This window comes from Macaca nemestrina, unplaced genomic scaffold (genome assembly GCF_043159975.1).
Source record: "Macaca nemestrina isolate mMacNem1 unplaced genomic scaffold, mMacNem.hap1 Scaffold_70, whole genome shotgun sequence".
Taxonomy (NCBI): domain Eukaryota; kingdom Metazoa; phylum Chordata; class Mammalia; order Primates; family Cercopithecidae; genus Macaca; species Macaca nemestrina.
Window position 1 is genome coordinate 167,056 of NW_027257861.1, and position 12,220 is coordinate 179,275.

General features: G+C 42.4%; 1 protein-coding gene across 12 annotated transcripts in view; it reads right to left on the reverse strand.

Moving 5' to 3' along the window:
• LOC139361615 (disco-interacting protein 2 homolog C-like) overlaps positions 1-12,220 on the reverse strand; it is a 151,611-nt gene that overhangs the window by 14,563 nt on the left and 124,828 nt on the right. For 11 of the 12 annotated variants that reach the window (XR_011619168.1, XR_011619169.1, XM_071090220.1 and 8 more), the window contains one exon: positions 3,613-3,831. The exons of the other annotated variant lie outside the window; for it this stretch is intronic. Coding sequence is in view for 9 of the 11 variants with exons in the window: in XM_071090220.1 (XP_070946321.1) it covers positions 3,613-3,831 (219 nt within the window). In the remaining 2 variants the exon portion in view is untranslated. The remainder of the gene's footprint in view (positions 1-3,612; positions 3,832-12,220) is intronic. 12 annotated transcript variants of the gene reach the window in all.

Consider the following 12,220-nt stretch of genomic DNA (forward strand, 5'->3'; position numbering starts at 1 on the left):
GCACATCATGAGTGTTTCTGGTGGTTGTGGCGTTTGCTCTGCAGGTTGAGCAAGCCATAACTTAGGAAGAGACCGGAGTGCAGGCTCTCACCCTGGGGTTGCCGTGAGAAGCCAAAGCCGATCTCAGCCATGTCTGCCACAAACATCCGGCACAAAGGGGGACCTCAGCATAACTCATGTTGCCGAAAATGGAGTAGAGTTCGGTGAAACCTCAATTTCCTAAGAGGAGCCACGTCAGCGGCGTTTTTACTAGAATAACGTTAGACCGGCGATGGCAGGGCACCAGGAACCGTGTGTGTGTTTATGGAAGGGTCCCGTTTCCTGTCAGCCACCGTCGACACAGCCCAGGGCTTTACTGGCGCTTTGGAGCCCAGGGCCTGGAAATGGAAACCCAGCACTGGAAACTTCTGGAGATTTGGGGATGTCCCTTAAGCTCTCCGTGCCTCAGTTTCTTCATCAAATGGGAACAGTAATGGCTATGACCATGTAGGGTAGTTGGGTGGATTACATGAGTTAACACATATACAGTTCATAGGATTTTCTTTACAAAAGGGGGAGACATCAAGAACTACTATTATTTGTCTTAGTACAAACAATACTAGTCATTCAAAAAACCACCTTTACACCCTAATGTGTACTAAGGACTGCCTAAGGCCAATGAGCGCATGGAGCTCTTTCTCTTACAGCACCCCGTGGAGAGAAAGTCAAGCCGTAAACGGCTAAATGGGGAAAAGCATGCTTTGCTAGTTAATGAATAAAACGTTGAGGAAGATGTGTCAAGCAGCCCACTGACGACGCCCGTCACACCTAGAATCTTGAGGATGGGCGCCACAGTGCGGATCTGGATTCTGAATCCTGCTTTGACAGAAGCTTTTCAGGATCACCCACCACCGTCCCACGCAGCAGAAGCCACAGAAGCGTGATATTCTGTGCTGCTGAAAGTGGTGCTCATCCTCAAAAGCCTTTCTTCACCGCACACTGCCCGTGTCAGCACCCGCCCCGGGCCATTTAGACGGCGAAATCAACTGAACGCACAAAAACAGCACAAAGAAAATCGAGGCACAAAAGAGGCCATGAAACGATGCTCCTTTATGATCCGAGAACCGGGTGGAGTGGGGGTGCTGAGCCGCCTGGGCACCGCGTCAGCCCCTCCTGAGGGTGTCAGTCTGGTGTCACAAGTCGATTTGGCAACGCCACTCACTTGGAACCCGTGACTGAGAAGAGACGAATGATCGGCTCTCACTAAGGGGAGGGTCCGCCACACCGTCCGTCAGTGCCACGACTTTCCACCTGGAGGCAGGCCACCCGACTTCCTGCAGAACCAACCCTCAATCCTCAGCGGACTTGGATGGTAGCGTCTGGGAGGCCTCCTCTCAGCTCCGAGGTGTGAAAGCGCTGCAGACAGCTTCTAGATGGACAGCGGGTAAAGCAGTAGAAAAAGAAAACTAGAATGCGATTTCCTATCTTATGCCAAACTGGCTTGACTGTGAAGATATATGTGAGATGTTCCTACTTAACTGCTGGCATAAATTGGTGGAAAAAAATCCACAAAGGACTTGAGATTTCGCTTCAACAACAAGTAGAAGCGCGGCCAGCTCAGTGAGACTGGGTGACCTGGAGTCTGCAGCCCTGGGCTTTTCTCCCTTCCGATGAAAGCAGCCTCTGTGGCCTCTCCTTCCATCCCTTGGACGGGGTGGCCAGTGTGACTATGTTGTGCCTGGACTCCTTAGAACTCTCACACGCATGCGCACACACGATCACACACGCTGAGTTCTCATTCACAGGCTTCTGATTATCTCAGAAGGTCACATGCACATCTGACTTTTTACTTCTCTTGTTTTGCCACACAAAGTATTTCTCCTCTTCAAGTTTCATTATTTTGCCACGGCTTTTCCAAAAAAAATCCCAAACTTATAGAAAATGTCCAGATAGTCTATGAGGATTACCTTTGTGCCCAATTAGAAATTACCGGAACGTGATCACCTGAGAGTTACATTTGGGTCACCCTGAGCCCTGATGTACATGAGTTAGGAGCCCCTCACAGTTTGGATAAATTAAGTCTTTGTACTAAAATTTCCTCCAGTATTGCAAGGGTCAACCCACAAAGGGAGGCCCAAGTGCAGTGCTTCATTTGTTCAAAAATATGTGTTTTCCAGGTAAGATTCTGTGCATTTCCTTAAAATTGAATAAACTCCGAGGATACAAATGCTTCCACCAAGTGGCAGAGGTGCTGTCTGGCCTCCCCGTTCAGGTCTGGCAGAGCCTCGACCACTATCCTGGGATCCAATATACACATGGAATTTTAATATGGAAAAATATGTAGAAGTCACACATTTCTGTTCAATGTTCAACCTACTGTAATTTCAAGTATAGGTTATTAATTCACATAAATGAGTGTACATGTTCCTGAAACTGTGTCAAACTGAAGTGTAATACTGCTTTGCATTTGAGTACTACTTTGCAAACTTTTAAAGAGTATTTCTGTTTTCTCCTTTATACCGACAACAGTTGAGAGAGAAAAATTATTTTTTTCAATTTTTTTCCCCTCACTCAAAGCCTAAAGCAGGAGAAGGGACTTCAAGATCCCAGCAGCAGTTATTGGGAAAAGTGAGACAGACCAGCTCTCCTGACAGCAAACTCCTGTTCCAGACAGAAAACAGCTGACGCTTTCAGTGTCAGTGGGCACCGAAGGGGCTGGGACCCAAGTCAATCCCAAACGCCTCTGGGTGTCAAGGAGTCAGTGATCTAGAAGTGAACATTCTGGGGTTCTGGGGTGTCTGTGGGCTATCTGATCACACATGACGTCCACCTGCTTCCCACTGAGGGTTTTGCAGAGATCAGGCTTTCCTGTGGTAGCTGATGCCGGGAGGGTCTGAGCCTGTGGCTTGTGCTCCGTTATCGGCAACATGGTACACAGTCGTCTCCGATTACTGCTTTAATAGAGACACACACCAAATCCTAGTCAACCCAAGTCCCATACTTGATGGAAAACATGTAGTCCTGAACCATTCAAAGGCAGAGCGACAGAAGGCTCATCACCGCTCCTCCACGCGCCGGCTCTACCTCTAGTAATTCTCACTTCACTCCTTTTCCACGGCATCTTCAAACGTTGTAGGGCAGTGATCCTAACTTCGTTCTTTTTCTAACACAGAGGATCTCCCTTGTCATAGAACCTACACAAAACAGTGCGCCACGCCCAAGAAATCTGAACACCTGTGGCAGACAGCAGCGTAAAGCAGCCGTGGTTAAAGCCCTCGTTTCCATAAATGACTCCCGTGGTCAGGAGGAGCACACTTTAAAACCCTGTCCTGTTGACTGGGACTGTAAAGGTTTCACAAAGGAGCATAAGTGAGAAGAAAAGATGGAAGTGGATATGGCTGCAGGATTCCCCAGTAGCAAGGCCCCTGGAATTCCAGCTGTGGGAGGGATCTGGGCATGAGAAGCAGTAAAGGAGATTCCAGAAACAATCCAACCGAAGCACCCCAGGGACCAGAGGGGCTCTGCGCTCTTTCCACCAAGGGATTCCACAGCCATGATGCAAACAGAGGAAAACCTGCACCCACAAAGGCATTTAGACAACAGGCACAGAAAGACACTGTGAAGCGTGCTCACCTATGTGGGTCTGGGTCATGACCTCCGCCAGCCTGTGGGCAGCCCTGCTGCCCCCGCTCTGCATGGAGGACGAGGAGGTGGAGGAGGTGATGGACGTGGTGGAGCCATGGATGGCCTGACTGATCCAGTGCTCCATGGTGATGCAACCCTGGCTGGAGGTCGGGGTGCCTTGGGAGTCCCCCTGCACTGAGCCTTCGTCTTCTGAGCCAGAAGAGGTATCTGTGTAAGAAGAAAAACGATTTGCTATATATTGCAGCAGAAACATGCACCACAATCTCAGTCCCTCAAACACAGATTTACTTCACGCAAGTCTGAACAGTTGTTTAATGACTTTTTGCCGTAGACACTCTTGAGAATTTAAACCACTTTTCAGATAATGAACCATTTATTTTAGCATAATGAATTTTGCTTCCAAAGCACCTTATACAAACATGCTATAAGATGTTTGATACTGTCATCTCAAAGATGCACTGACACATTTCCTCTACACAGCAGTTTGGGAAGAAACCAAGTGTTTTCTTGTGTCAGTCAGAAAGTGAGAGGGCAAGGGGAGGCGGAGGGCCTGTGCGGCTCTCAGTAGTCTCAGTGTGACTATGTTTACCCCTTGTTATTCCTGAGATGCCCTTCTGGGCTCTGATTTATTTCTACATTGGTGTATGTGTTAGATACTCATGCAGCTGATTTCTCCGTCTGTGTGTTACCCATACAGCTGATTTATTTGTATGTCTGTGTGTTAGATACCCATGCGGCTGATTTATTTGTATGTCGGTGTGTTAGATACCCATGCGGCTGATTTATTTGTATGTCGTTGTGTTAGATGCCCATGCGGCTGATTTATTTCTACATCGGTGTGTTAGATACCCATGCGGCTGATTTATTTCTACATCGGTGTGTTAGATGCCCATGCAGCTGATTTATTACTACATCAGTGTGCTAGATACCCATGAGGCTGATTTATTTCTACATCAGTGTGTTCGATACCCATGCAGGTGATTTCTGCGTCAGTGTGTTCGATATCCATGAGGGTGATGGATTTCTACGTCGGTGTGTTCGATACGAATGCAGCTCTCTAAGGATCAAGACGCTGATGATGGTAACAGGAGAGACACCAGAATGTGCCTCACATGGAGCGGCCCCTCCACCTCCCTGTTTTCCTCCGGGGCACACGACAGACCCTCATGTCCCATTTTACACTCTACTCACTTTTACAGAATTCGTTTTTTATACATTCTCATTATTGATTTTTCTATCTACAAATTGGGTATCTTGGATTATGATAAAATACATCCATTTTTTCACTATAATTCAGGAGAACATTTTTCAGTTAATAACTTTTCATGCAGTACCAAGGTTTTTGGGAATAAAGTGCTGGTGTATTTGTTAAACTTCAACGTAAGAATGACACTCAGAATCCTACCTACAGGTGAGTGATGGGAGGTGCTGGCTCAGGTGAGCAGCTCACCCAGATCATTGGGTGAGAGGAGGAGTCACAGCAAATAAGCTTAAGACACAGGTTTGCTTCTTAAAAGACAATAATAGCAAACAATATTCACACTTATTACCACTGTCACATGACTTATGCTGTCTGGGAATTTTTTTTAAGTTTACTTGTTAGACAAGCAACAATATTAGGAGCCTGAAAATTCTCTATCACCTTGCTTTCTTTTCTTTTGAGACAGAGTCTTGCTCTGTTGCCCAGGGTGGGGTGCAGTGGCATGATCTCTGCTCACAGTAACCTCTCACTCCCAGGCTCAAGCGATTCTCCTGCCTCAGCCTCCCAAGTAGCTGAGATTACAGGCACGTGCCACCATGCCTGGCTCATTTTTGTATTTGTAGCAGAAACAGGGTTTCACCATGTTGACCAGGCTGGTCTCAATCTCCTGACCTTGTGACCTCATGACCCGCCTGCCTCGGCCTCCCAAACCGCTGGGATTACAGGCGTGAGCCACTGCGCCTGGCCCACCCTGCCTTTTAAGAAACCTTACACAATTTATATAAAAGTAAAAGTAAAACTGACACAGCCTTGAGACTTTTGAGAAATGTACACAACCAGGTGTCCATATGGAGCACAACCATCTCCCCAGAACGTCTTCTCACAACCCTTTACAATCTTTCATTCCTAACTCCCACCTACCTTTTCCAAGAAACCTGCAGAATAATGTGATATAGACACTCAACAGAATAGCAGCAAACCAAGCAAGCAGCATATGAAATGGATGATACAGCATGACCAGTGGTGACTAGAATTATACAGCATGGGGACAGGAAGTCAAGTTGATTTAACATTCAAAAGTGAATTAATGTCATACACAATATAGAATTACGGAGTAGAACCGCAAGTTAGCCTTAAGAGACATAGAAAAGTACTGACAAATTCAAGAGAATGAAACTCAACAAACCAGGAATAGAAGTCAATTTCCTCAACCTGTTAAAGTGCATTCGTGAAAAGCCACAGCTAACGTTGTATTCAATGGTAAACAATAGAATGCATTTTCCCTAAGATGGAGAACAAGACAAAGATGTCCCCTCTTGCCACTATGATTCAACATTATCTGGCAGGTTCTAGCTGGTGAAATAAATTAACAAATTTAGTAGTAAAGACATTCCGATTAGAAAGGAATAAAAGTGTCTTTATTCATAGATGACATGATTTTGGGATGTAGAAAATGGCAAGAAATACACCAAAAATGTTTACATTACTAAAACAAAGTTTGATGAGGTCACAGGACACAAGATAAAGATATACATACACTAGCAATAAACAACCTGAAAATAAAATTAAGAAAATCGTTCCATTCACAATAGCATCAAAAACATGAAACACTCAGCTGAACTTCTAACAAAAAGGTGCAACATGTGCACAATGACAACTATAAAATATTACTGAGAGAAATTAAAGATCCAAATAAATGGAAACTAAATAAATGGAGGCAGAGTCATGATCGTGAATTGGAAAACTCAGCATTATCAAGAAAATTCTTCCCAAACTGTTCCATTAATTCAAGGCACTGCCTAATAAAATCCCAGAAGGCTGTGTGTGAAATGGAAAACTTATTCTCAATTTTATCTGGAAATACAAAGGACCTACAATAGCCAAAATCATTTTGAAAAAGGAAAACAAAGTTGGAGGACTTCAAAAGTTAACATAAAGTCATGGTTATCAAGGCAGTGGTATTAGCACAAAAATAGACACATACATCAAAGGAACAGAATTAAACTCAGAAATAAAGCCTTATATTTATGGTTACTTTATTTTTGACAAAGGTCTCAAGACAATTCAGTAAGAGAAAGGTAGTTTGTTTTTTCAACAAATGTTGCAGTGGCAACTGGGTACCCACACACCAAAAAGAAAAAGCGTGGGGAAAAAAATCCCCCAAACCAAACCAAAACAAATAAAAATCCCACTTAGATCCCTACTGCACACACAAAAATTAACTCCAAATGGATCACAGACCTAAATGAAAGAACAGTAAGACCATGAGACTTCTAAAACTTCCAATAACACAATCCATAAAAATTAGTAAAATGGACTTCATTAAAATAGAAAACTAGTAAGTTTTAAAAGATGATTATCTCCCTATAGCTAATGTGACAAATTACCTTGATCTTAGTGGCTTATAACAAGACACGAATCTATTATCCTACTGATGGAGAAGTCAGAAGTGTAAAATCCAAGTGTCAGCAGAACTACATTCCTTCTGGAGGCTTCAAAGGAGAATCCATTTCTTTACCTTTCCCAACTTCTAGGGGCTACCTGTGTCCCTGACTCCTGGCCCCTCTTCATCTTTAAAGGGCATCACTCCAGTCTCCAGTTCTTTTCTCTTGTAAGAACCTTCTTGATTACAATGGGTCTACCTACTTAAACCAGGATAATGGTCCCATCTCAAGATCTTAAATTAATCGAATTAATCAGCTGCAAAATCCCTTTTGCCACTTCAGGCAACAGGTTCATAAGTTCTGTGGAATGGGACCTGGGTATCTTGGGGGAAAGGCTTTGTTCTGTCTGCTACATAATAGTTTGTTCTTTCACTGAGAAACGTTACATCTGTAAAAGTCTCTTATTCAGATTGTATAAGGCACCTAAAACCCATAAGACAACCAACCCATTTAAAACGTGAGCAAAAAATCTGAACATTTTACCAATATATACAAATGGCTATGAATAGGAATTAGCACATTAAAAGCTAATAAGCACATTAAAAATGCTTAGCATCATTCATTGTTGCAAAGTAAATACACAATGATATACCATTTCACATCAATTAGAATGGCAAAAATCAAAACATCAACAATAACTATTGGTGGTGATGAGGTGGAGAAACTGGGATGCGCATATGCTGCTGGTGGAAGTGTGAAATAGTGCAGCTATTTTGTAAACAATTTGGCAGTTTTTAAAAAGCTAAACCTAAATTTACAGTAAGAGTCAATCATGCTACTTGGCATCCACTTAAGATAAAGGAAATTATATGCATACACAAAGATAGGTACATAAATGTCGACAGCAGCTGAATACTGGAAACAATGAATAACCAACTGGTAAATGAATAAACAGAATGTGTCATATCTATCAAATAGAATATAAATAAATAAGGAATAAACTACCGATGCATGGTACAGCAAGGACTTCAAAACACGTAAAGGAGGCATAGAGAAGCATGTAAAACTTATGACTTTATATCATAAAATTGTAAGATCATAAAAAAACAAAAGCCATAAAATCATAGAGTAAAATATTCTATGATTTTATATTCTACAAAATTCAGAGCGCACTGTTATAATTTCTAGGGTTCTTTTTCGTAGAGCTAACCTTTCATCTGATATCCTTTGCAATCAGCCAAGTACATTCTTTAGCACGTTTATAGTGTAGTTCTGCTGATAACACATTCTCTCAGCTTTCATGTTTGGGAGTGTGTTGTTTCACCCGTTTATAAAGGAGATTTTCCCTGGATATGAGTTGACAGGCCTTTCTCCTGCTTCTAGTGCTTTAAAAAATGTCTTTCCATGGTCTTCTGGTCTCCACTGTATCTTCACAGAAGTCACGCGTTGTTCAAATGCTTCTCTGGTGTGTAACGTGTCTTTTTCTTCTGAGTCCTTTCAGGATCTCCTCTTCATCTTGGGATTTCAGTACTTTGGCTATCATGAACGTGGATGTGATTCTTGTTATACTTGTTCTGCTTGGAATTCAATGAACTTCACGGGGCCGGGCACAGGTGGTTTGACACCAATCTGAGAAAATTTGGACTCCTTTTTTCAAATGTTCCTGCTCTTCTCTCTCTTTTCCTTCTTGTATTACAAGTATATTGACGTATCACAGGAGCTTGAAGTTCTGTTGGCTTTTCTTTCATTTTGTTTCTCTGGGCTTCACTTTGGTTAATTCATTTTCATCTTCCTTCTCCAACCCGTTAAGCCCATCAGCGCAATTTCATCTCAGTGTCATATTTTCCAGCTTCACAGTGATGTCTCATGTATACCCTATATATGCACAGCGTCTCCTATCATCGACATTGCCTACCAGACTGGTACATTTGTCACAACTGATACTCCTACAGCGAAACATCATTACCACTCCAACTCCATCATTCACATCAGGGTTCATTCTTGGTGTTGTACAATAGATGGGTCTGGACAAATGCATAACATGTATCCACCATTACAGTATCACAGAGATCAAAAGATACTAAAAATTCTCCTGCTCTGCCTATTCATCCCTGCCTCCCCCTGGCCCCTGGCAGCCACTGATATTCTTACAGTCTCCATAGTCTTGCCTTTTCCAGGATGTTGTAAAGCTGGAATCATACAACCACCTTTTCAGATTGCTTCTTTCACTTAGTAATATGCCCTTTAAGTTTCCTCCGTGTCTTTTTATGGATCGCTCATTTATTTTCAGCCTCAAATAATATCCCATTGTCTGGATGTACCGCAGCTCACTTATACATTCACCTACTGAGGGGCATTTTGGTTGCTTCCAAGTTTTGGCAACTATGAATAAGGCTGCTCTAAGTATCTACTTGCAGGCTTTGTGTGTAGACATAAGTTTTCAACTGCTTTGAGCAAATGCCAAGGAGTCTAATTGCTTTATCATATGGTAAGAGTCTATTTAGTTTTGTAAGAAACCACCAATCTGTCTTCCTAAAGGCTGTTCTATTTTGCATTAAGACCCGCAATGAATGAGAGAGAATTCCCACAGCTCCACATCTTCACAGGCTTTGGTGTTGATAGTGTTCTGGATTCTGGCGTAGTGATATCTTACTGTTGCTTTAATCTGCATTTCTCTATGACACGTGATGTGAAGCATCATTTCATACGTCGATTTGCCATCTCTATCTTCTTAGATGAGGCATCTGTTAGTCTTTGACCCATTAATGTGATGAATTACATTAATTGGCTTTTCAATGTTAAACCGGCTTTGGATATGTGAAATTCCATGTGGTTTTAGTGCACAATTTTTGTTAGATTTAATTTGCTAATATTTTATTGAAGATTACTGCATCTATGTTCATGAGAGATGTTCTGTAGTTTTCTTGTAATATTTTGTTATTAAAATGGTATTTGATATTAAAATGATGCTGGCTCTATAGAATGAGTTAATAAGTATTCCTCAGCTTCTATGTTCTGAAAGAGATTGTAGATAATTGGTATTTCTTCTCAGATATTTGGTAGAATTCACCAGTGAACCCTTCTGGGCCTGGCACTTCCTGTTTTGAAAGGTTATTAACCACTGATTCAATTTAACAGATACAGGCCCATACAGATCATTTCTTCCTGTTCAAATTTTGGCAAATTCTGTCTTTAAAGAAATTGGTTCATTTCATCCACGTTATCAAATTTGTGGCCATAGAGTTATTCATAATTTTTATTATCCTTTTAATGTCCATGGGATCTGTAGTTATGTCCCTTATTTCATTTCTGATATTGGAAATTTATCTGCTGTATTTCTTTTTCTTTTTAGAGGCTTACAGATTTTCTCTCAAAGAACCAGCTTTTTGTTTCATTGATTTTTCTCTACTGATATTCTGTTTTCAACGTATTGATTTCTGCTCTTTCATTATTTGTCGCCTGCTTAGAATTTAATTTGATGTTCTTCTTCTAGTTTTCGAAGGTGGAAGCTGATTGATTTTAGATCTTATTTTTCTTAATGTATTCATTTAAATCTATAAATTTCCCTATAAACATTACTGTCACTGCAGCTCACAAATTTTAACAAGTTTTCATTTTCATTTACTTCAAAAATTCAAAGAAATCTTCAGGTTTCTTCCTTGAACAATGTATTATGTATAAGTGTACTGTTTAATATCCTAATATATTTTCCAGTCGTCCATTACTGATTTCTACTTTACTGTGGTTGAGAACATACTTGTTTGATTCCTATTCTTTTAAATGTGTTAAGGTGTGTTTTATGGACCACAACATGGTATGTCTTGGTGAATGTTCTGTATTCTATTGTTGTTGGAGGAAATAGTCTATAAACGTCAGTTATATACAGTTGACTGAGGATGCCAATTTCAATTTTGTCCTTACTGATTTTCTGGCTACTTAATTGGTCCATTTCTGATAAAGGGGTGTTAACGTCTCCAACTATAATAGTGAGTTAATTATTTCTCCTTGAAGTTTATCAGTTTTTGCTTTGGAATTCTGATGCTTTGTTAGCAAAAGTGCATTTAAGGATTGTTACATCTTCTTGGAGAATTGACCTCTTTATTACGTAATACTCATCTCTGGTAACTTTCCTTGATGTAAAGCCAACTCTGTCTGAAATTAATATCACCACTTTCATTTCTCAAAATGAGTGTTGGCCGGGTACGGTGGCTCATGCCTGTAATCCCAGCACTTTAGAAGGGCAAGGCAGAATGGATCAGGAGTTCAAGACCAGCCTGGCCAACACGGTGAAATCCCATCTGTACAAAAATAGAAAAAAATAATAAATTGAGGGGGCGGAGCAAGATGGCCAAATAGGAGCAGCTCCAGTCTCCAACTCCCAGGGCGAGCGACACAGAAGACCGGTGATTTCTGCATTTTCAACTGAGGTACTGGGTTCATCTCACTGGGGAGTGCCGGACGATCGGTGCTGGTCAGCTGCTGCAGCCCGACCAGCGAGAGCTGAAGCAGGGCGAGGCATTGCCTCACCTGGGAAGCGCAAGGGGGAAGGGAGTCCCTTTTCCTAGCCAGGGGAACTGAGACACACAACACCTGGAAAATCGGGTAACTCCCACCCCAATACTGCGCTTTAAGCAAACAGGCACACCAGGAGATCATATCCCACACCTGGCCGGGAGGGTCCCACACCCACGGAGCCTCCCTCATTGCTAGCGCAGCAGTCTGTGATCTACCGGCAAGGCAGCAGCGAGGCTGGGGGAGGGGCGCCCGCCATTGCTGAGGCTTAAGTAGGTAAACAAAGCTGCTGGGAAGCTCGAACTGGGTGGAGCTCACAGCAGCTCAAGGAAACCTGCCTGTCTCTGTAGACTCCACCTCTGGGGACAGGGCACAGTAAACTAAACAAACGCAGCAGACACCTCTGCAGACGCAAACGACTCTGTCTGACAGCTTTGAAGAGAGCAGTGGATCTCCCAACACGGAGGTTGAGATCTGAGAAGGGACAGACTCCCTGCTC